Genomic DNA, 22,336 nt, shown 5'->3' with positions numbered 1-22,336 from the left:
GGAAAATAGGAATGCGGGTAAGCTACTACAAACAGCATAGTGAACGCATTATTGTGGCCAAGATAGATACGAAGCCCACACCTACTATGGTAGTAAAAGTTTATATGCCAACTAGCTCTGCAGATGACGAAGAAATTGAAGAAATGTATGATGAAATAAAAAGAAATTATTCAGATAGTGAAAGGAGACGAAAATTTAATAGTCATGGGTGACTGGAATTCGAGTGTAGGAAAAGGGAGAGAAGGAAACATAGTAGGTGAATATGGATTGGGGCTAAGAAATGAAAGAGGAAGCCGCCTGGTAGAATTTTGCACAGAGCACAACTTAATCATAGCTAACACTTGGTTTAAGAATCGTGATAGAAGGTTGTATATATGGAAGAACCCTGGAGATACTAAAAGGTATCAGATAGATTATATAATGGTGAGACGGAGATTCAGGAACAATGTTTTAAATTGTAAGGCATTTCCAGGGGCAGATGTGGACTCTGACCACAATCTATTGGTTATGACCTGTAGATTAAAACTGAAGAAACTGCGAAAAGGTGGGAATTTAAGGAGATGGGACCTGGATAAACTGAAAGAAGCAGAGGTTGTACAGAGTTTCAGGGAGAGCATAAGGGAACAATTGGCAGGAACGGGGGAAAGAAATACAGTAGAAGAAGAATGGGTAGCTTTGAGGGATGAAATAGTGAGGTAGCAGAGGATCTAGTAGGTAAAAAGGCGAGGGCTAGTAGAAATCCTTGGGTTACAGAAGAAATATTGAATTTAATTGATGAAAGGAGAAAATATAAAAATGCCGTTAACGAAGCAGGCAAAAAGGAATATAAACGTCTCAAAAATGAGATCGACAGGAAGTGCAAAATGGCTAAGCAGGGATGGCTAGAGGACAAATGTAAGGATGTAGACGCTTATCTCACTAGGGGTAAGATAGCTACTGCCTACAGGAAAATTAAAGAGACCTTTGGAGATACGAGAACCACTTGTATGAACATCAAGAGCTCAGATGGAAACCCAGTTCTAAGCAAAGAAGGGAAAGCAGAAAGGTGGGAGTAGTATATAGAGGGTCTACACAAGGGCGATGTACTTGAGGACAATATTATGGAAATGGAAGAGGATGTAGATGAAGATGAAATGGGAGATACGATACTGCATGAAGAGTTTGACAGAGCACTGAAAGACCTGAGTCGAAACAAGGCCCCAGGAGTAGACAACATTCCATTGGAACTACTGACGGCCTTGGGAGAGCCAGTCCTGACAAAACTCTACCATCTGGTGAGCAAGATGTATGAAACAGGCGACATACCCTCAGACTTCAACAAGAATATTATAATTCCAATCCCAAAGAAAGCAGGTGTTGACAGATGTGAAAATTACCGAACAGTCAGTTTAATAAGCCACAGCTGCAAAATACTGACACGAATTCTTTACAGACGAATGGAAAAACTAGTAGAAGCCGACCTCGGGGAAGATCAGTTTGGATTCCGTAGAAATACTGGAACACGTGAGGCAATACTGACCTTACGACTTATCTTAGAAGAAAGGAAAGGCAAACCTACGTTTCTAGCATTTGTAGACTTAGAGAAAGCTTTTGACAATGTTGATTGGAATACTCTCTTTCAAATTCTAAAGGTGGCAGGGGTAAAATACAGGGAGCGAAAGGCTATTTACAATTTGTACAGAAACCAGATGGCAGTTATAAGAGTCGAGGGACATGAAAGAGAAGCAGTGGTTGGGAAGGGAGTAAGACAGGGTTGTAGCCTCTCCCCGATGTTATTCAATCTGTATATTGAGCAAGCAGTAAAGGAAACAAAAGAAAAATTCGGAGTAGGTATTAAAATCCATGGAGAAGAAATAAAAACTTTGAGGTTCGCCGATGACATTTACTAGATTAGGAAATGAGACACTTAAAGTAGTAAAGGAGTTTTGCTATTTGGGGAGCAAAATAACTGATGATGGTCGAAGTAGAGAGGATATAAAATGTAGATTGGCAATGGCAAGGAAAGCGTTTCTGAAGAAGAGAAATTTGTTAACATTGAGTATAAATTTAAGTGTCAGGAAGTCATTTCTGAAAGTATTTGTATGGAGTGTAGCCATGTATGGAAGTGAAACATGGACGGTAAATAGTTTGGACAAGAAGAGAATAGAAGCTTTCGAAATGTGGTGCTGCAGAAGAATGCTGAAGATTAGATGGGTAGATGACATAACTAATGAGGAAGTATTGAATAGGATTGGGGAGAAGAGAAGTTTGTGGCACAACTTGACCAGAAGAAGGGATCGGCTGGTAGGACATGTTCTGAGGCATCAAGGGATCACCAATTTAGTATTGGAGGGCAGTGTGGAGGGTAAAAATATTAGGGGGAGTCCAAGAGGTGAATACACTAAGCAGATTCAGAAGGATGTAGGTTGCAGTAGGTACTGGGAGATGAAGAGGCTTGCACAGGATAGAGTAGCATGGAGAGCTGCATCAAACCAGTCTCAGGACTGAAGACCACAACAACAACACTGCAGTAAGTGTCATAGATCAGTGACAAATTGTCATCAGTATTCCAGTTGATGATGATTCTGGAAAGTGTTTATTATTGTGCTTGTGGACTGAGTTGTTTGTATCCTTGTTTCATTAACAGACATAAGTTACATTTACATCAAATGAAAAATTACACAGCTGTGTTATCAGTTCTGTATCTTTTGCACATATCTCAACTTTTGAACTTGGTCATCATTAAAGCTTGAAAATATAAAATATTGCACACTGTATATGGTTGATTCAGTACATTGCAAAACTTCATAGTAAATGTCTGGCAAATTGTTTTACAATGTACCACTTAATGCAATCACTTTAACTCTGCGCTATACATGTGAAATATCCATCATCCCCTTCATATGCTCCCATATCCTTCCTTTCATACACTCTCCTCCCCTTCGTTCCCTCTCTTCCTCCACAGTCGTCCTCTACGACAGTCACCCTCTGCCCCATCCCATCCCCCCTGCCCCACTCCATCCTTCCCTGCCCTGGTACTGGAAGTTAGACCTTCTTGAGGTAACACTGGTCTTTCTGTTTGTCTCTTTCTGAACTTAATAAGTATAATTAGTAAACATCTTACTTATCCTGTTATGGGCTACTTTTGCTGATTTTTTAATTGTTACTGTGTTGTGTTATTGTATTGTGGTTTACAAATTGTTTCTCTGAAAAGAAAAAAAAATACATTATAGGTGCTTCTGTTTAAATGTATTGCAGTGTTTTTAAGTTGGAAAGCTTTGTCATCATATGTTGTTGCCTTGCTTGTGTAGACACTGGGACTTCTCTAACGGGGGTGTGCCTCGCTACCACAGTCCTCCTCTGTCTACTGAGTATGAGCGTCCTCCTCCATATTACTACCCTGGCCCAGGGTAAGTGTTCTTTGTGTGTATGTGCTAGACCAGTAACGTTTTTTGTTGCCAGTGTCTTTTGTCAACTACCAAAGGTAAGCATTCACATAATTTAAGCTTTCATGGTGTGCAGTAGATTAAATTTGTAAATATACTGTACTTGAGTTTGAAAGGTAAGTGTTACTCATGTACAAAATCTACCTGCTTTTAGAGTTTTACATAATTTTTATGTGTTATTGTATGTAGCTTTTGATGGTTCTGTCTTACTGCCACATTTAATCTGCTTGCAATTGTTCCATTTGTGGGTGTGGCTCCGATTTCTGTAAGTTTTCTTGTGCAAACTTCTTGAAGTCTTGTAAGTATTTATTTTGCGAAGGATGATCCTTAATCCCTATCACATTACTCGTTGCCTCTCTGTCTTGTATTTCCTTATTTTTAAAATATTTTTGATGTGAAAGGTAAATATAACGCCAGATGCTGATCTTGTGCCTTGTGGAAACTGCAGTGTCTGGTAATAAATACTCGTACTTGTACTCTTTACTGCTAAACACCAAATAAATGTTAAATTGCCAAAACCCTTTACCCAGAAAACTGAAGAGCATGCAGTGTTAACCGAGTAGTTTTATGATGAGAAGCATTTTCATCCTTTGAGTAATAATGGTGGATGCTGTACATATCACAGAAACAAGTTGTCGTCATCGTTGTCTCCAGTCTGAAAACTGATTTGATGCAGCTTTCTATGCTACTCTGACTTCTGTAATTTTCTCCATCTCTGCATAAATACAAACTACTTACATCCATTTGATCCTTGGTCTTCTACAGTTTTACTCCCCTCGTGGTCAGATTGAACACCTGCATCTGACATTAATTTTTGGACCAGTAATTTATTGTTTTACATTTTAATGCTTGAGATTTCATTGGTATTCATATACCTGTAGTCTTGTCAAACTCCAAGCAGTTTCATTCACATTATGTCGAAAAATTAGTTCCTGCTGAGAGAATTGACACTTTTTGTATTTGCTTGTCATTCTTCCCTTACACTCTATCAACACCCCTTTGCAGATGATGTTACTCTTCTACCTAATGTTTGTGCAATGAAAGAAACACATTTCGCACGAGTCATTATTGTCGGTTGTGTTATCACTAATTTGTGATATAGTTGGTGACAGTTTGACTATAGGCTAGACATTCAACACTGTCTTCAATTTGTGTCTGATGATGGCTTTTTGTTGATGATACACATATCACAATCGAGCACAACAGAATGAACTATAAATGAAATATGCATAAGTACAGTTGACTGGTACTCAGTAAAAGATCTATCTTTTAACTTTTTATATTTATTGTGTGTATGGGGGGGGGGGTGGACAATTGATTTCTAACATTATTAGAGAAGACTTGGTGGCCCTTGTGGTATTTCTGGACAAAATATTTACACATGCGCAGTTCTGTCATGGAAGGATCAGTATACACACACACACACACACACACACACACACACACACACACACACACACACACTAAATTACCTACAAATAACAGTCTGTGTAATTTACAGGATTTTCAAATGACAGCAATGTTGAAATGCAATAAATGGCATAGCCTCCAAACAAACAGCCCTTACAGCCATGCTGTCCACTGCCTTCAAAGAATGCATTAAAACCTGGTGGGTACAAGCAAAATCGAAAACACACATATATTTAGCAAAATTACAAACATACACAGGCAAGTAATCACTCAACATAATTAAAATGAGACGTGCTTGAAATTTATGTAGCCATTCTTGGAGTGATAATCAAATTAAATTAGGCAAGTTTAAGAACCAGTAATAAAGCTTAATATTCTCTAAAAAAAAAAATTGTGCCTAGGTGTGCCAACCAAAAATTTGTAATGGAAAGCACACCTTATCTTAAGGTAGAATTTTAATGCTTGCAACTTACATCACCTCAGTTTTGTTCCACCACAATCAGCTGACGGAGAGCCACAAGGCATTACAAGCTAGCTGTAATCTTTTAGTACATGCTTCAAGCATCGTAATCATTTAAATTGAAATTCAACTACAAAAAGGTTAACAGTTCTATAGCCACTGAAAAACTATTTGATGGAAATGTGATGCTCACCATGCCCTGAAGTGTTGCTTTGTTCTTCATCAGCAATCGTACCTCTCGAAGTATCCACAGCAGACAACTAATGTGGGAAGTGACTGACAGCTCCATTTGGTGTTTCTGATCATTGATGTGCAGGACCTCTATTAATAGGCCGTGTCTGGCAACCATCCACCATGGATATCATGGTTACTCCACTGCAAGGTGCATTGTGTTGGCCAAGGAACAACACCACCCATCCAACTGCCTGAGCGCCACTGCACAACTCCCACCCAGTCGTCCCTCAACCCTCAACAACAGACTCACTGGTGCAGACACTAGTCATCTGGCATCGCATAGATCACTGCTCACAACAGGACCCAGAGTCTCCTTAGTTGGGTCGCATGCTCCTTAATTTCCACAGTGTTGTGACTCCATCACATCATAGTGAGGCAGCAGGGTAGTGCCACCCGAGATCTTTGACAATTGATCATGGATCAGCTCATATGTAAAGGACCTGGTATGATTGGTAATAAAATAGGGGCCACATGACACTGAAAGGATTCCTCATTAGGTCGCAGTCAGTTTTTATTAAGACTGTGTGGGTAGGCAGCACCCAGCATGCTTACGGTGATAGGGTAACCACCAGGGTGGCACTAACTGGTTGCCAACCCGAAGATAAAAGACAGACTGAAATCGTAGGACAAAATTATAACTGTAGTGAGGTAGGATGCTAGAATTGTAAGCCAACTTTTAGAGTTTGTTAGCACCATCGATTACGTCTTTAAGTAATGTTATAACTCTTTAAGTGACCAAAGAAAATTGCAAAACTGGAAATATGTGACTGTCTGCAAGGCCCCAAGTCAACTAATTGATTAAATCTTTCTGAGCATCAATCAAAATGTCATATGAAATTAAATGGATTTGACTTACAAAAGTATAAAATGGCAACTGCAAAACTTGACACTTCTCATTGCATTAATGTGCCTTATCAACAAATAATTACAATTAGAATAAACATGTGAAGGGTAATTCCCTTGACCCCAATGTATGTGATCGAAAAAGCAAGATAATGAAGTTCACTTAAATTGAACAGGAAGACTGTATGAGGGTGATTTGATAATTCGGGTAAAAAAGCAAGAATTCCCCCCTAAACATCTTGCTGTACTTCTCAATATAGTCTCCTTTTGTGGATACACAGTTGATCCAGCAAGCCTCCGGTTTTTCATTCTGTCGGAAAAATAGGTTCTGTCAAACTCTGGAAATGCTTGTTGACTTCCACTATTATTTCCTCATTTGATGCAAATTTCTTATCACCACAGCAAAGTTTCAACTTAGGGAACAGGCAGAAGTCGGAGAGGGTTAAGGCTGATGACTAGGGTGGATGAGGAACCAATTCAAAGGCTTATTCATGCACTTTTGCCATTGTTATCATTGTTGTTGGGGGATGTTGCATTATCATGTTGAACGAGTACTTGTTTGCGTGCCAGTCTTATTCTTTTTTCAGCCAATGCAAGTTTCAGGTGATCAAACAATGAGGCGTAATAGGGACCAGTTATGATTCTGCCTTTTTCTAAGTAATTTATGAGGATTATTCCGTGTGAACACAAAGAACAGAGGCCATCACCTTACCAGCTGATAAAATGGTATTTGTCTTCTTCGGTGCACTTCACCAGCCTTTGTCCATTGTTTTGACAGCCATTTTGACTCTGATGTGTATCTAGGTTTCATCAACAGTCATACACATTGCTACAAAAAGCTCTACAGATTGTGATTAACCATTACCAGACATTGTATTGAAATGCATAAAAGTTTCTTGACTCACTTGCTGTGTCAAATTCGGATAGAATTCCAAGCTTTCAGTTATGTCCACCATCATCTTCATCAGGAGCTAAAACTAACAGTCCTGAAATGTGAAGCTTCCCCCTTTGGTACGCACAGAACAGCATCTGATTGGCTGGATAACGTCGTGATAGTGCAGACAGGTTGTGTGCTCATATCTTGCAGTGCCATCCAACACATCAGGTGGTGAACTACGAGAAATATTCCTCTGTGTTTTTTGTTTGTCCTTCACCTTCAGTGCCTGTCCAAACACATGTAAATTCATTAATCCAAAAGTAAATGGCCTTCAATGATGGCGCAAAGGCCACATGAACTTCATCCAATTCTGTTTTGATTTGTGCAGCAGTCCAACTCTTCAGATGAAAACATTTAATAATAGCATGAAACTCTGTTTTCTCCATTTTTAATTGCAGTTGACACACTGACCAATTCAGACAGCTGTCATTAATGAACTGTTTGCTGTACATTGTTGAAATTCTTTATATGATCCTTAGAATAATGAAGCTTACCAACCATGAAGACACAACAAAAATGCTCCATTCTTTCATGGAAATTTATGAGACTTATCAGACCTTGTAAAAATAACTCATGGCAATAAAACATCAAGTGGAGAGATAAGCTCAATAATAAATGACTAATGTTTGAAAGAATAACAGAAGTAAGCTATTCGCAAGACAGATGCAAAATAAAAGTGGTTTTCATTAAAGAAAATAACTATGTGTTGTGTTACAATATTACAGCGAATGAGAGTTGAAAAATAAAAGTCGTCATTAACTTTTGCACTTCACCTCAGTGCAGTCCATTGGAATTTGGAAAAGGCATGTAATAAGCTGGAGTAGCTTGTGTGTTAAGCGGTAGTATATAGCCACTCCCTATTAAAATAGCTAGTAGGGCAGAAGTCTCAGTGGGAACAGCTATGTTATGTGAAATATGGTAGAATGCTGTAATAAGGGTGGCAGCTTGACGTAGTGAGATTTGAGATTTGTTGGCGCTCGTGTGACATCAAATAATCCAAGGACATCAGCAATTCACTGTTGCCAGTATCCAGAAGAACTGATAAGATGGGATGTTAACTGGGAGAGAACTGAAATTCTACAATGCATAACAGGAATCATTTGATAATGGCATTCAAAATTTCTTTCAGTTGTGCAGAGAACTGAAATCCGTGTTCCAAGATATCACAATGGGATGCTGTGAATAGAAGTCCGCTGTTGTGCAGCATTACTTGGTATGTGTATGCAGTGAAATTCTGATTGGAACGCACAAGTGAAATCAGAATGAAGTATGAAATCGCATATAACTAGTTGATTCCTATGGGGCAGAACAAACATTGCATTAATTTATCAGTCGGAGACCAGTCAGATGTGTTGCATATGAGACAATAAACTGTCGTAAATAGGTTCCAAGAAGAAGTGGAGCCTACAAAAGATGCTGAATTGTGCTAGTTTAGTGTCGATGTGGAGACTGGGTGTGTGGAGCAGTACTGTATTGCACTTATTCGGTGGTAGTTGAACAATAGATGGACCATTTCTGCAGAGAGTGGGGTTTTATACGTAGATTGGAACTTAAATAGTGGCAACCTGTTGTGGAGACACTATGCAATGGAATCTACTCTTGTCGCTGATAGCACACGTTGTTGACATATCTACCTTACCTCCGAGCAAATGGACTCACCCATCCCATGTCACCTGCGTGCACACAATCAAGGGAAACACTGTCACTTGTGAGCGAGCGGTCTAATGAAACAGTATCACTGTGTTTTCGAAACAGTAACAATGGAGTTGGATCAAGATTGAATGTGCCAGAGGTTGTGCAGCATGACGGTGTCATCAAGGTCTTCAAGAGGCATGCAGGGAATTGGCATTGCCATACAGAACAGTGGCACGTTGGGTAAAAGCCTCCCCAAATGTCAGCAAACTGTGGCAGACATGCATCGGGCTGGTCGTTTTAGCGTCTCTGGAGAAGTAGTGTATGCTGTTGCCATGTTAGTGGACAGCAATTAATGCCATACATTTTGTGAGCTCGCCCATGAAACCGGATTAGCGCCTATGACTGTGCTTTGCATTCTGAAGGAATACCTGGGCATATGAAAAATTGCATCTTGATGGGTTCCGCATGACTTGACAGAAATGCAGAAATGGATGCGTTAAGACACTGCTCAGACGCACTTGGAGTGCTATAAGCACGAAGGAGAGGCTTTCTTATGCCGTATTGTAACACTGGATGAGATATGGGCCACATCGTATGAGCCAAAGCTGAAACGCCAATCCAGTTAATGGCATCATTATGGGTCGCCGCGAAAGTCGAAGGTGCGTCAGAGCCCCGTATGGTGGAAGTTATGCTGATTCTCGTGTACGACTGTGATAGTGTTATCCTAACGCATTATGTTCCTCCATGGCAGACTGTCAGTGCACAGTATTACTGTTCGTTTTTGGAGCATCACCTGCGACCAGCTGTGCGAAAGAAGCGGCAAAGCTTTCTGTGCAACCCACCCATCATTTTGCACAACAATGTGTGAGCGCATAAGCACAAGCTGTGGCTGCTCTGTTTGGTCGATGGGACTGGGAAGTACTGTACCATCCACCATACTCCCCGGACTTGAATCCTTGTGACTCGGATTTGATTCCAAAGATGAAGGAAGCACTTTGAGGCATTCACTTCAGAAATGTTCCAGGGATTCGACAGGCAGTAGACTGCTCAATTCTCACCATCTACATAACGGGGTCTGCTAACAGTATACTACACCTTCCACATCGCTGGCAATGGGTTCTACACAACACTGGACACTAACAGATACAAACATGTAACTCTTTGGTATCGATTATGAATAAATAGTTGCCACTATTTAAGTTCCAACCCTCGTATTTGCAGATTACTTCAGAACAATATACAATGATATAGCCTCCTCCACAATACTGGCTTGGAATCTACACTTTTTTAACACAAGTTTTCAAAATTCATAAACTTTGATCATAACGTCACCATACCAGGCGACGGTGAAAAATAACAATATGTGAGAAGGAAAGTTGCTATTCACCATATAGCGGAGATGCTGAGTGGCGATAAGCACAATAAAAAGATTCTCACAATCACAGCTTTCGGCCATTAAGGCCTTTGTCAGCAGTAGACACATGCGCGCGCGCCCACACACACACACACACACACACACACACACACACACACACAAACAAGTGCAACTTGCGCACACGTCTGCAGTCTCAGAGAGCTGAAACTACACTGCGAGCAGCAGCACCAGTGCATGATGGGAGTGGCGACTGGGTGGGGGTAAGAAGGAGGCTGGGGCGGGGAGGGGGAGGGATAGTATGGTGGGAGTGGCGGAGAGTGGAGTGTTGCAGTTTAGATGGAGGGCAGGAGAGAAGGTGTGGAAGGGGAGGGGGTAAGTAGTGGAAAGGAGAGAAATAAAAATAAAAAGAAGTTAAAAGACTGGGTCTGGTAGTGAAATGACAGCTGTGTAGTGCTGGAATGTGTACAGGGAGAGGGATGGATGGGTGAGGACAGTGACTAACGAAGGTTGAGGCAAGGAGGGTTACGGGAACATAGGATGTATTGCAGGGAAAGTTCCCACCTGCGCAATTCAGAAAAGCTGGTGTTGGTGGAAAGGATCCATATGGCACAGTCTGTGAAGCAGTCATTGAGATGAGGGGTATCATGTTTGGCAGCGTGTTCAGTTACAGGGTAGTCCACTTTTATCTTGGCCACAGTTTGTCGGTGGCCATTCATGTGGACAGACAGCTTGTTGGTTGTCATGCCTACATAGAATGCAGCACAGTGGTTGCAGCTTAGCTTGTAAATCACATGACTGGTTTCACAGGTAGCCCTGCCTTTGATGGGATAGGTGATGTTAGTGATCGGACTGGAGTAGGTGGTGGCAGGAGGATGTATGGGACAGGTCTTGCATCTAGGTCTATTACAGGGGTATGAGTCATGAGGTCAGGGATTGGGAGCAGGGGTTGTGTAAGGATGGATGAGTATATTGTGGAGATTCGGTGGACAGCGGAATACCACTGTAGGAGGGGTGGGAAGGATAGTGGGTGGGACATTTCTCATTTCAGGGCAGGATGAGAGGTAATTGAAACCCTGGCGGAGAATGTAATTTAGTTGCTCCAGTCCCAGATGGTACTGAGTTACGAGGGGAATGCTCCTCTATGGCCGGATTGTGGGACTTTAGGAGGTGGTGGGAGACTGGAAAGATAAGGCACGGGAGATTTGTTTTTGTACAAGGATGGGAGGATAATTACAGTCAGTGAAGGCTTAAGTGAGACCCTCGGTATATTTAGAGAGGGAATAAATGATTGAATTGTAATAATGTTTTACTGGCATCTAAGACACTTCGAAGGTTCCCAGTAGCCATCCTGACCTCATACAAGGATGTGTCTACTCAGTGCCACTGCAATTTTCTAGATGTATTCCAATTTCTATCTCATCCTACAGTTTTTACCTTCTATAGATCCCTCTAGTACCATGGATACCTAATACCTTAATACATGTACTATTATCTTGACCCTTCTCCTTGTCAGAGTTTTCCATGTGTTTCTTTTTTCTCCAATCCTGCAGAGAGGAGAACCTCCCCATTCCTTATCTTATCAGTCCACCTGATTGTCAACATCCTTCTGTAGCACCCCATAGTAGGAAAGAAGTCTCAGATTTGCTAGAAGCAAGGGCAATTCAATATTCTTTCAGCCCCTGTGCTTTATGTACAGTGGTAGTCCAAAAGAAAACCAGTAATGGAGAAATGTCTTATTGCATTTGTGTAGACATAAGAGTAGTCAGCATGGTCACAAAACCAGATACTTATCCTACTTGGTATTATTGTCTCGCGCCCAGAGGCACGACAAAACAATCTCTCTGACTTCAACGTTAACTAAATATGCCCTGACTTGCCAGTGTTAAATATTACATAATTTAAACATAGTATTTACAATACATATTTACACTAGACAATACATCGTATACAAACAGTTTCATGTGTTAAGTAAGCGATAAAATTCATAGCAAGGACTGCATTGTAGCGTTACACGCCCATTTGTGTTTTCTCTATTTGCATTCCTTTGAGCATGTCAGCAACCTATTGATCAGCTGAACAATTCTATAGAGATGGACAAATTGAACTCTCAGATGTGATCTTTCTACAGTAGGTACATGCCAGTGGCAAACATTCAGAAGCCTTATGAGCTGAATATTTGCAATGAGTGCAGCACACTTCATTATTCCTCCCTCCCTCCTCCCTCCCCCCTCCCTCCCCACCTCCCTGCCTCCCTGCCCCCCTCCATCTCCAGCTATCCCTGTGACCTGTTGGTGCGCACCTCTTTAAACTACACACATAAAAACAAACAAAAAGTCTTCAGCTGTGCTTCTTAGTAATAGTTCTCATGCCATCAAATCCTAGTGGTGTCTTCTTTCTAAAAGCAATTTACATTTGCTGATTGATGAATGGCATGGTAGCATCAGATAGTTACACAGTGGCTGCGCCTAGTGTCTGAGTGGTGCTAGGTCATCGTACCTATAATGTCATCTTGTGCGGAGCACCCGCGATCTTGTGCAGGGGCAGCTGCAATGTGACCTTGTTAGTGGGCAGCAGAATCAGTGAGCAAGTTTGGAAGTCCTAATTTAGAGGCGGTGGCAGTGACAGTGGATCTGGAAAGACTGCTGTGGGAAGCGTGGACTGACTGCACTAAGTACTTGTCAGTTACATCAGAACATGGATCCAGACAGCCCCCCATGCCTGCACTTGTGGTTTAGTAATGGGTCATCTCAAAGCTGTAAACAGGAAGAATTTTGACCCCACTCGTGACACCAGTTTGTACATCCTACTCAGGGGTGTAGTCTGGATTGGAAAGCAGTGTGGGCTTGTATTGTAGTTATACAGTACTTTGGTTTTAGAAAAGAAACTTTTCCAGTTTATTTGCTTGTAGGCATTACTGTTGAAGATTGTCAGGGGATGAGAGAAGATAAGTCCAGCAGCCCCAGAGCCATCTCAAAAGAGAAGGGAAATTGCCAAGGAAAAGAAACTTAGCCATTTAATGTCTGCTGTAGATGGCCATGGCACAGAACAGAAGAGAGAGACTTTTTTGGCCGCAGCTCCGAGAGTCCTTAGTCTCCCAAGTCAGGTGATTTGTGGGATGTGATTTTATTGACAAGGCTGCTTTGCTAATGTCGATTCGGTCAGTTCCGGCATGAACTGGTTGATCATTGTTGCATCGGTGATAAGACGGTGGAAGCAAAGGCACCCTCTTTGTAAAATTTAAATAGCAAATAATTCTTGCATTTGGAGCCTTGAGGTGCTTTGTATATTTGGTTTAATTGTTATGGTATAACCTATACTGATTGGCTGTCCTTTCGCCCGTTTGACAGTATTCTACATAATTTTAATTTTATTGTCTGCATTACTAATTTCTGTTAGGACACATGCTGTTCTTCTTGTCTGGCAGGTAGGGCAATAATGCCTCTAGATTTTTCGTAAATAGCTGAATGATTGCTAGAGGGTTACAATTACCAGAGACTATTACAGTTGTCAGAGAAGTATTCTGCTGTAACAATTCATAAGCACATCTTTTTAGGTTCCAATATACACAAAAACTGTGCATTAAATATTTTGCTTTGTGTGCAACTTTTACATATGTTGCAACACCTCCTTTTTCCATGTTAACTCTATGTGAAAGTGACGCTTATCTTTAATCCCTGATGCCTAACTTCTTCCTCGCTGTGTTGTTTTCAGGGAGGCATATTATATCAATCACTTCAGAATTTTTCACATCTTCTAGACATACATACATCTTACTTTTCAGCTCTCTAATGCTCCGATTGGAACAATTTTTATTTATTTTTTATAACTTGTGGCCCTATTGTGTTCCAATTTTGTTTCAAGTTTTTTGGTCTGTAACCTGCCTCTATGTATTAACTTTATAATAATATAATAAATTACAAAACATAACAAAATCTGACATTGGCTAGGATTGTGGAAGTGTCCATGATTTTTGTGACATTACAGTATGGCTTTTATTGTACACTAAAATAGTAAATTCAGTGAGGAAGAACGCCTCTAAAACCAACTAATGATTCTATATTCAGTGTGCTAGCAGTACAAATTCATTAATCTTCACATACCCTTTTCAATGTATATAACAAGAAAGATCCATGAAATATGGAAAAATTGTGATCTAAATTTGAAAACATTATGGCAAAAATCTCCCAAGAAGACATACAATTTTAGTGGGATACTGTAATGCACAGACTGACAAGGAAAACGGACACTGGAAAACTGTAGACAAGTATCCTGCCCATAACTTCAAAAATATAAACAGACTGAGACATTCCATACTGCGCCAACAAAACAACTGAAAGACCATGTCAGCTTCCTTAGAAAAATACCCCGGGAAACCAAAGACCTGTTGAAGCCCTATAGAAGAGAAAGGGACATACCAGGTCGATAATACAGAAAGAAATACAGGATGTCCAAGTCCATCAAGGCACAAACATAGATGAGATTATTATTTAACAGGGACTAAACTGAAACTCACTCTGATGAAAAGCTACTCAACGGCAGCACAGTTACTGAAATTTGACACATAAAGGATCATATAAACAAATTTGAAAGAGGAATAGGGTAAGCAAAAGGCAGACACTGGGGAAAAAGACGCTAAAGAATTAATGCCATTGAAAAAGAGTGTGAAATCCTAACAGTGGGACTCAGAATGTGAAAAAGCACTGTACAAATGAAAAAGCTGTCCTTAAGAATAAAAGGGGGTGGTGTGCAGAAAATAAAAACTCTTTTACAAGATGAGGAGGTAAGTTGCAAAAAAACCATTGTGCGAAACAAGAGGAAGTATGTAAAGGAACAGTTGGATTCCACTGAAGAAACTTCTTGTAATTACAATGCAAGAGACATATACAGTCAGCTTTTGCAGGAGGGATTCATGGATATAGCCTTCAAAATTTGTATTTCAGAAAACCGAATTGAAAACGCATACTCGTCAATCACGAAAACTCAGGAATTGGAACGATACTGTCTGACCTCAACTTTCTGAACCCCTGTTAAGATTGTCTCAAAACATTGCCACCTCAATTCATTCAGAATCCTCACCATCTACACAAGTGCAACTCCAAACACAGTTCTTAGACTAAAAAGCAGTATGGCATTAGGAGAAGACGGAATTACTTAAGAATCTTTGACAGAATTCCCTCAAAGAAGTCACTCAAATCTTTACAGAAATCTGTCATATGGCGGAACTTCCCAGTGAATGAAAATGTGCTCTCATTAATACATTGCATGAGAAGGTAAACAAAAGAAGTACAGGGTGTACATAAAGTCTGGGAACACTTTCAATTATTTATTAAACAAGAACCAAACATTGTACGGATATCATACATAAGTCATTTTGAAGAGAAAACCTGAAAGGTCCCCCCCCCCTCCTCCCCCCCACCCCCCCCACCCCCCGTGCATGCTGCCACAGCGTAGTTTGGTAATTTGCCGATAGCCAGCGCTAGTTGCAAACATGATGAGTTCAGGTGCAGAGCGAGCCGTGCTACAGAAGGGGACAGCTGTTTCATGAAATAGCCTTCCCAATCACATTAAAGATCTGGTGTATGTACCGCCTCTACCATGTGATTGTGTCGAGCCGATGGATGAGTACGCATATGGAGACAACCTCATGATCCACAGACCCTGCAAGTCAGCAATGGACTATTCAAGCTGATGGTAGCTCTGTAATGGTGTGGCCCATGTGCAGTTGGAATGATATGGGACCACTGATACATCTAGGTATGACTCTGACAGGTGACACATACGTTAGCATCCTGTCTGATTACCTGCGTACATTCATGCCCATTGTGCATTCCGCCAGACTTTGGCAATTCCAGCAGGACAATGACACCCCTTGATGTCCAGAATTGCAACAGGGTTGCTCTAGGAACACTCTTCTGACTTTATATGCTTCCGCTGGCTGCCAAACTCCCCAGACATGAAATATTATTGAGCATATCTGGGATGCCTTGCAACGTGCTATTCAGAAGAGATCTCCACCCCCTCGTACTCTTATGGCCGAATGCACCAATCTCGATTAACAGTTAACGGCGGTTAAGTCGATATGTAATCATGTTCAATGCAAAATTCTGGTGCACCAACATCGATCTGCGTTAAACGAGGGAATCAACCATGGTTACATTTAACCGTGGATCTTTCCTGGTTTTATCTACATAACCACGGTTTTAGAAGCATACACTATTAAGATGGCGGCACGTTCTAATGTTATGGATGGCACTGAGGAAGAACTGTTATACCTTGACCATTTAAATCATGACACTATTGGAGTGAAAGGGAAACCTTTTTGAAGATTTTGATGACAGGAAGTTTGAAGAGAGATTTCATCTGTTGAAAGAAACAGTGTAACAATACCAGAGGAGGAAAGTTGCTACTCACCATATAGCGGAGATGCTGAGTCGCGATAGGCACACACACACACACACACACACACACACACACACACACACACAAGCAACTTGCACACACGTCTGCAGTCTCAGAGAGCTGAGACTACCTCCCGTCGTGCCCTGAAATGAGGGAAATGTCCTGACCACTATCCTTCCCACCCCCTCCTATCATGGTATTTTGCCATCCACCGAACCTACACACTATACTCATCCATTCTTACACAACCCCTGCTCACAATCCCTGACCTCATGACTCACACCCCTGTAATAGACCTAGATGCAAGACCTGTCCCATACATCCTCGTACCACCACCTACTCCAGTCCGGTCACTAACATCACCTATCCCATCAAAGGCAGGGCTACCTGTGAAACCAGTCATGTGATTTACAAGCTAAGCTGCAACCTCTGTTCTGCATTCTATGTAGGCATGACAACCAACAAGCCGTCTGTCCGCATGAACGGCCACCAACAGACTGTGGCCAAGAAACAAGTGGACCACCCTGTTGCTGAACACGCTGCCAAACATGATACCCCTCATCTCAATGACTGCTTCACAGCCTGTTCCATATGGATCCTTCCCACCAACACTAGCTTTTCTGAATTGTGCAGGTGGGAACTTTCCCTGCAATACATTCTATGTTCCTGTAACCCTCCTGGCCTCAACCTTTGTTACTCACTGTCCTTACCCATCCAGCCCCCTCCATGTTCCCATTCCAGCACTACACAGCTGTCATTTCACCCCCACACCCAGTCTTTTAATTTCTTTTATTTCCCTCCTTTCCACTACTTACCCCCTCCCCCCTCCACACCTTCTCTCCTGCCCTCCGTCTAAACTGCAACACTTGACTGTTCTCCACTCCCACCATACTATCCCTCTCCCTCCCTACCCCAGCCTGCCTCCTCCTTACCAGGCCTTAATGGCCGAAAGCTTTAATTGTGTGAATCTTTTTGTTGTGCCTATTGCGACTCAGCATCTCTGCTATATGGTGAGGAGCAACTTTCCTTCTCTGGTATTGTTACACTCCATCCTAGATTTTCCATTGTTTGAAAGAAACAGTGTGGTGGTTATTAAACCAAATTAATGATAATTTAGAACTTCCTACTGATTGGAATAACCCTATTTTGCCGATGAACAGATTTTTGATTACCTTAAAGGCATATGTAGCAGATGCATTCAACATTGTTATTGGGGACAATAGTAATATACGATGTACAACAGCACAACAAATCATCAGTGATGTGTCAGACATCAAGCAGCAATGTCTCCTCGCTTTATAAGATTTCCTACGAGAGAAGAAGTGTACTCTTGTGACTTATGGTTTTAGTCAACTGGACTGATTTCCTGGTTTTCTTGGTACCTTGGATTGTACCCATATAAGAATTCAGTCTTCTGGAGGACATAATGCGGAACTTTTCTGCAATAGGGAATCATATTTTTCCTTTGACTATCAAACCATTAGTGATCACAATTTGTTAATAAGAAATATTGTCCCTCAGTGGCCAGGCTCTGGGTACTTTGAGAAATTGGGCATTCTTTTTGTGGCAAAGAGAGCATGTGAAGTCACTCACCAGCGATTGTCCTTGCAATTTCATGTTTACTAACATCTTTGCATTGCCAGGGCACGTTCCAGTGTAATGTACAGAGTTTACCGCTGTCAAATGGATGATTGACTGATGACAGTTTGGCGACTGGCGATTAATGTTAGTGCACTGCAGAAACATTTTAAACACGGTTTACTTTTAACCATGATTACAGGACCTTGGTTATCATGTTTTTTTACTGGGTTTGGTGCACTGTGCCATTACAGATTTATGGACAGCCCTGCAGGATCCATGGTGTCAGTTCCCTCCAGCACTACTTCAGACATTAGTCGAGTCCATGTCGTGTTGTGGCACTTCTGCGTGCTCACGGGGGCCTACACGATATTAGGCAGGTGTACCAGTTTCTTCGGCTCTTCAGTGTACAACGAAATATTGCTACAGAATAAAATTGTACAAAACAAAAGGAGTAAACAAATCCAGTCTCATAGAAGACATGTGAAACAGGTTATTAAAATTTTGTGAACACATCCAGAGCCGTCCGACAACAAGACTTGACGACAAAATTTTAACATATATGGAAAACACTGAAGACTATATCCTGTATTCAATAAGCTGAGAAGTACAGAAAGTGCCCAAATAAATTCTTCAAGAGTTTTAGATGGAAATGTTTAGTGACAATAAATTGACAGTTGAAAAGTGCAATTAGAGAAACAAGAACAAAATTACCTGAATAAAGAAAATATAATTCAACAATGTAGGAAAAGACAGATTGCCACTCACCGCATGAAGACATGTTAAGTTGCAGACAGGCATAATTAAAAGACACTTACATAAAGCTTTCGACCACAGTCTAAATCAGCAAAAGAGAGACACACACCATTCATACATACCATTGTGTATGAATGGTGCATGCATCTCTCTTACTGATGAAGGCCGTGGCCGAAAACTTTATGTAAGTGTCTTTTAATTGTGCCTATCTGCAACTTAACGTGTCTTCTTTGCGGCGGGTGGTGATCTGTCTTTTCTTTGCAGTGGGTAGTGATCTGTCTTTTCTTTGCGGTGGGTGCCGATCTGTCTTTTTCTACATTGTTGTTATTCCTACTTGGAGTTTCCAGTGTTTGAAAATGAGTTGCGTGTATACTCCGAGAATTTAATCATACAGCTTCGTTATCCAGTATAGTCCAATCACGCAACAACAATAATACCTCGGAAACACAGCACACATTGTTTTGGTTGAATAAAATTTATAAGCAGCCATCTGTTTTTCAATGTGAATTTATTTGTGTGTCGACAAAAAGTACTCAGACATTGTAAAATTCTTACTTCGTAGTTTTCCCATGAACAGTTTATTTGGCTTGTGCAAAGGAAACTTGCAGATATGCTACTAATAACTGTTTCAGTAGACAGATATTTTGGCTTCAGGTTTTGTCTACAGAAAAATTATTGTGCTTAGCTAAACAGGAAAGTTTGTAAAATTTGGGTTTAACCATTGTTTTGCGAATTACATTAAAATACAAAAATTTAATCGTTACAGTCAGTGCTCTAGAAATGATCAGCATAGGATCAGGCAGCAAAGTCAGGTAATTAAGCTGCAGAGTTGTTTGTCTGTGGTGCACAAGAAGTTACTTGAAACTTAAGAAATTGTTTGATAAACTAATATAGAAGACAAAAGAAGTTTTTTCATTGTCATGCAGTTCACATAGTATAGATGATTAATATGTGCCCACTTGTGTGACTAAATGTTTCAGTCTTTTACAGTCTAAGGAACAAATTGTATATGAAGCTGCCAAGCAAGAGTCTTTCTACTGTTATTACTGCATATTACAATGAATGCCGAAGTTGTACAGTGACATCGCCAACATGAGTTTTGTCCACAATTTCACTAAATAGGGCGCTTTGTTCTGCAGAAACTCTCTTTTATAAACTCTAGTATAAAAATACTCACCATACCTCAAAGGCATTATTACAAATATTGTAATTAACACCCCTATCAAGTATTAGCCTTGAGTGAGCGATCCAAACTAGTAAATTATTCATTTATTTTCTGAGTTAGTTCAGTGGGAATGTGTTGATTATGTAGCAAAGAAGGAACAGTATAGCCTATCAAAAATCGGGTAGAAAATTGATGATAAACAGATATTTCTTAGCAAGAGAAAGTGATTTTTAATATATCATTGGGTCCACCATCACAGTAATCAATTTTTGGAGAAGCTTAAGAGTCGTAAGTGAACAAGTTTTATAGTTACTGTATTTATTGTGTGTTGGTCTAACAAATTCAACATGTATTTAGTACATCTGCATCATCCACATTTGCAACCAACATCAGTCTTTTTCTATTTCTCTCATTTTGTCCTTGGCGCAACTTCACAGTGAGGTGACAAAAGTCAAGGGATAGTGATATGCACATACAGTGATGGTGACAGTATCACATACACATCATGTAGAAGGGCAGAGCATTGGCAGAACTGTCATTTGTACTCAACTGATTCATGAGAAAAGATTTTCAACGTGATTGTGGCCATATGACAGGAATTATCAGACTTTGAACACAGAATGGTAGTTCAATCTAGATGCAAGGGACATCCCATTCTGGAAATCGTTAGGGAATTCAATATTCTGAGATCCACAGTGTCAAGAATGTATGGAGAATACAAAATTTCAGGGATTACTTCTCACCATGGACAACACAGTGGCTGATGGCCTTCACTTAACCACTGAGAACAGTGGCATTTGCATAGGGTTATCAGTGCTAACAGGCAAGCAACACTGTGTGAAATGACCACAGAAATCGATGTGGGACATACAATGAACATATCCGTTATGACAGTGTGGCGAAATTTGGTGTTAGTGGGTTGTGGCAGCAGATGATGGATGCGCAAGTTCCTTTGCTAACATCACCTGCGAGGCCTCTCCTGGGCTTGTGACAATATTCGTTGGCCCTTAGATGACTGGATCATGGCCTGGTCCAACGAACCCCAATTTCAGTTGGCAAGAGCTGATTGTAGGGTTTGAATGTATTGCAGACCCCATGAAGCCATGGACCCACATTGTCAACAAGGCACTGGGCAAGCCGATGGTGGCTCCATAATGGTGTGGGCTGTGTTTATATGGAATGGCATGGGTCCTCTGCTCCAAGTGAAGTGGTCATTGACTGGAAATGGTTATGTTTGGCTTCTTGGAGACCATTTGCAACCATTCGTGGACCTTACGTTCCCAAACAAAGATGGAATTTTTGTGGGTGATAATGTTCCCTGTCACTGGGCCACTGTTGTTCACCATTGGCATGAAGAGTATTATTGACAATTCAAGCAAATGATTTGGCCACCCAGATTGCACGAGATGAATCCATCAAATATTTATGGGACATAATCGAGCATTTAGTCTATGCACAAAATCCTGCACTGGCAACATTTTTGCAAATATAGATGGCTATAGAGGCAACTTGGCTCAGTATTTCTGCAGGGGACTTCCTACAACTTGTTCAGTCCATGCCACAATGAGTTGCTGTTCTACACTGGGCAAAAGGAGGTCTAGCTGATATTAGGAGGTATCCCAAGTCTTTTGTAGGCTCAGTGTACTTACATAAGTTGCTCAATGACATTTGTGCATGCCCAAATTCAGTTGACACACAATTGACTACTCCATAACTAGAATTTTGGCTAAAATATGTGGAAACAGCAGCTGAAGGTGCAACTGCATTTTGAACTATAATGTCACTTTAGTTTCATGTGGTACTTAGCTTTACTCTAAGCTTATTTTTACCTTGTGTATCATATTGCTTGGGAGGTTCATCTAGCATCTATTAGCACATAATATCCTTTATTGAGATTAGTACATAAAGGGTGCACATTTGAACTGAAAAGAATTTTCACAGTGCCTATCCTAGCATTTGCTTTAAGCAAATTATGAAAGAAACTAAACAGGTTTAGTTTGGATGGGAGAAGAGTTCCATTGTTACCTTTTATTTCAGTTTATTGTTTTTCTCTTAGTTAGAACTAATGATCTTCGATATTGTTAGGCCAAAGATCTTGCTCTGCACCCACACATACAGC

General features: G+C 40.8%; 1 protein-coding gene across 4 annotated transcripts in view; it reads left to right on the top strand.

Annotated features, from left to right (window-relative positions):
* The window catches only part of LOC126162595 (prominin-like protein), a 510,115-nt gene that overhangs the window by 474,152 nt on the left and 13,627 nt on the right, over nt 1-22,336 (top strand). For all 4 annotated transcript variants that reach the window (XM_049919200.1, XM_049919201.1, XM_049919199.1 and 1 more), the window contains one exon: nt 3,291-3,389. In XM_049919200.1, the coding sequence (XP_049775157.1) occupies nt 3,291-3,389 (99 nt within the window). The remainder of the gene's footprint in view (nt 1-3,290; nt 3,390-22,336) is intronic.

The sequence above is a fragment of the Schistocerca cancellata genome, chromosome 2 (genome assembly GCF_023864275.1).
Source record: "Schistocerca cancellata isolate TAMUIC-IGC-003103 chromosome 2, iqSchCanc2.1, whole genome shotgun sequence".
NCBI classification, from domain to species: Eukaryota; Metazoa; Arthropoda; class Insecta; order Orthoptera; family Acrididae; genus Schistocerca; species Schistocerca cancellata.
The sequence above is the reverse complement of the archived record's forward strand: the minus strand, read 5'-3'. Positions and strand labels throughout refer to the sequence as shown.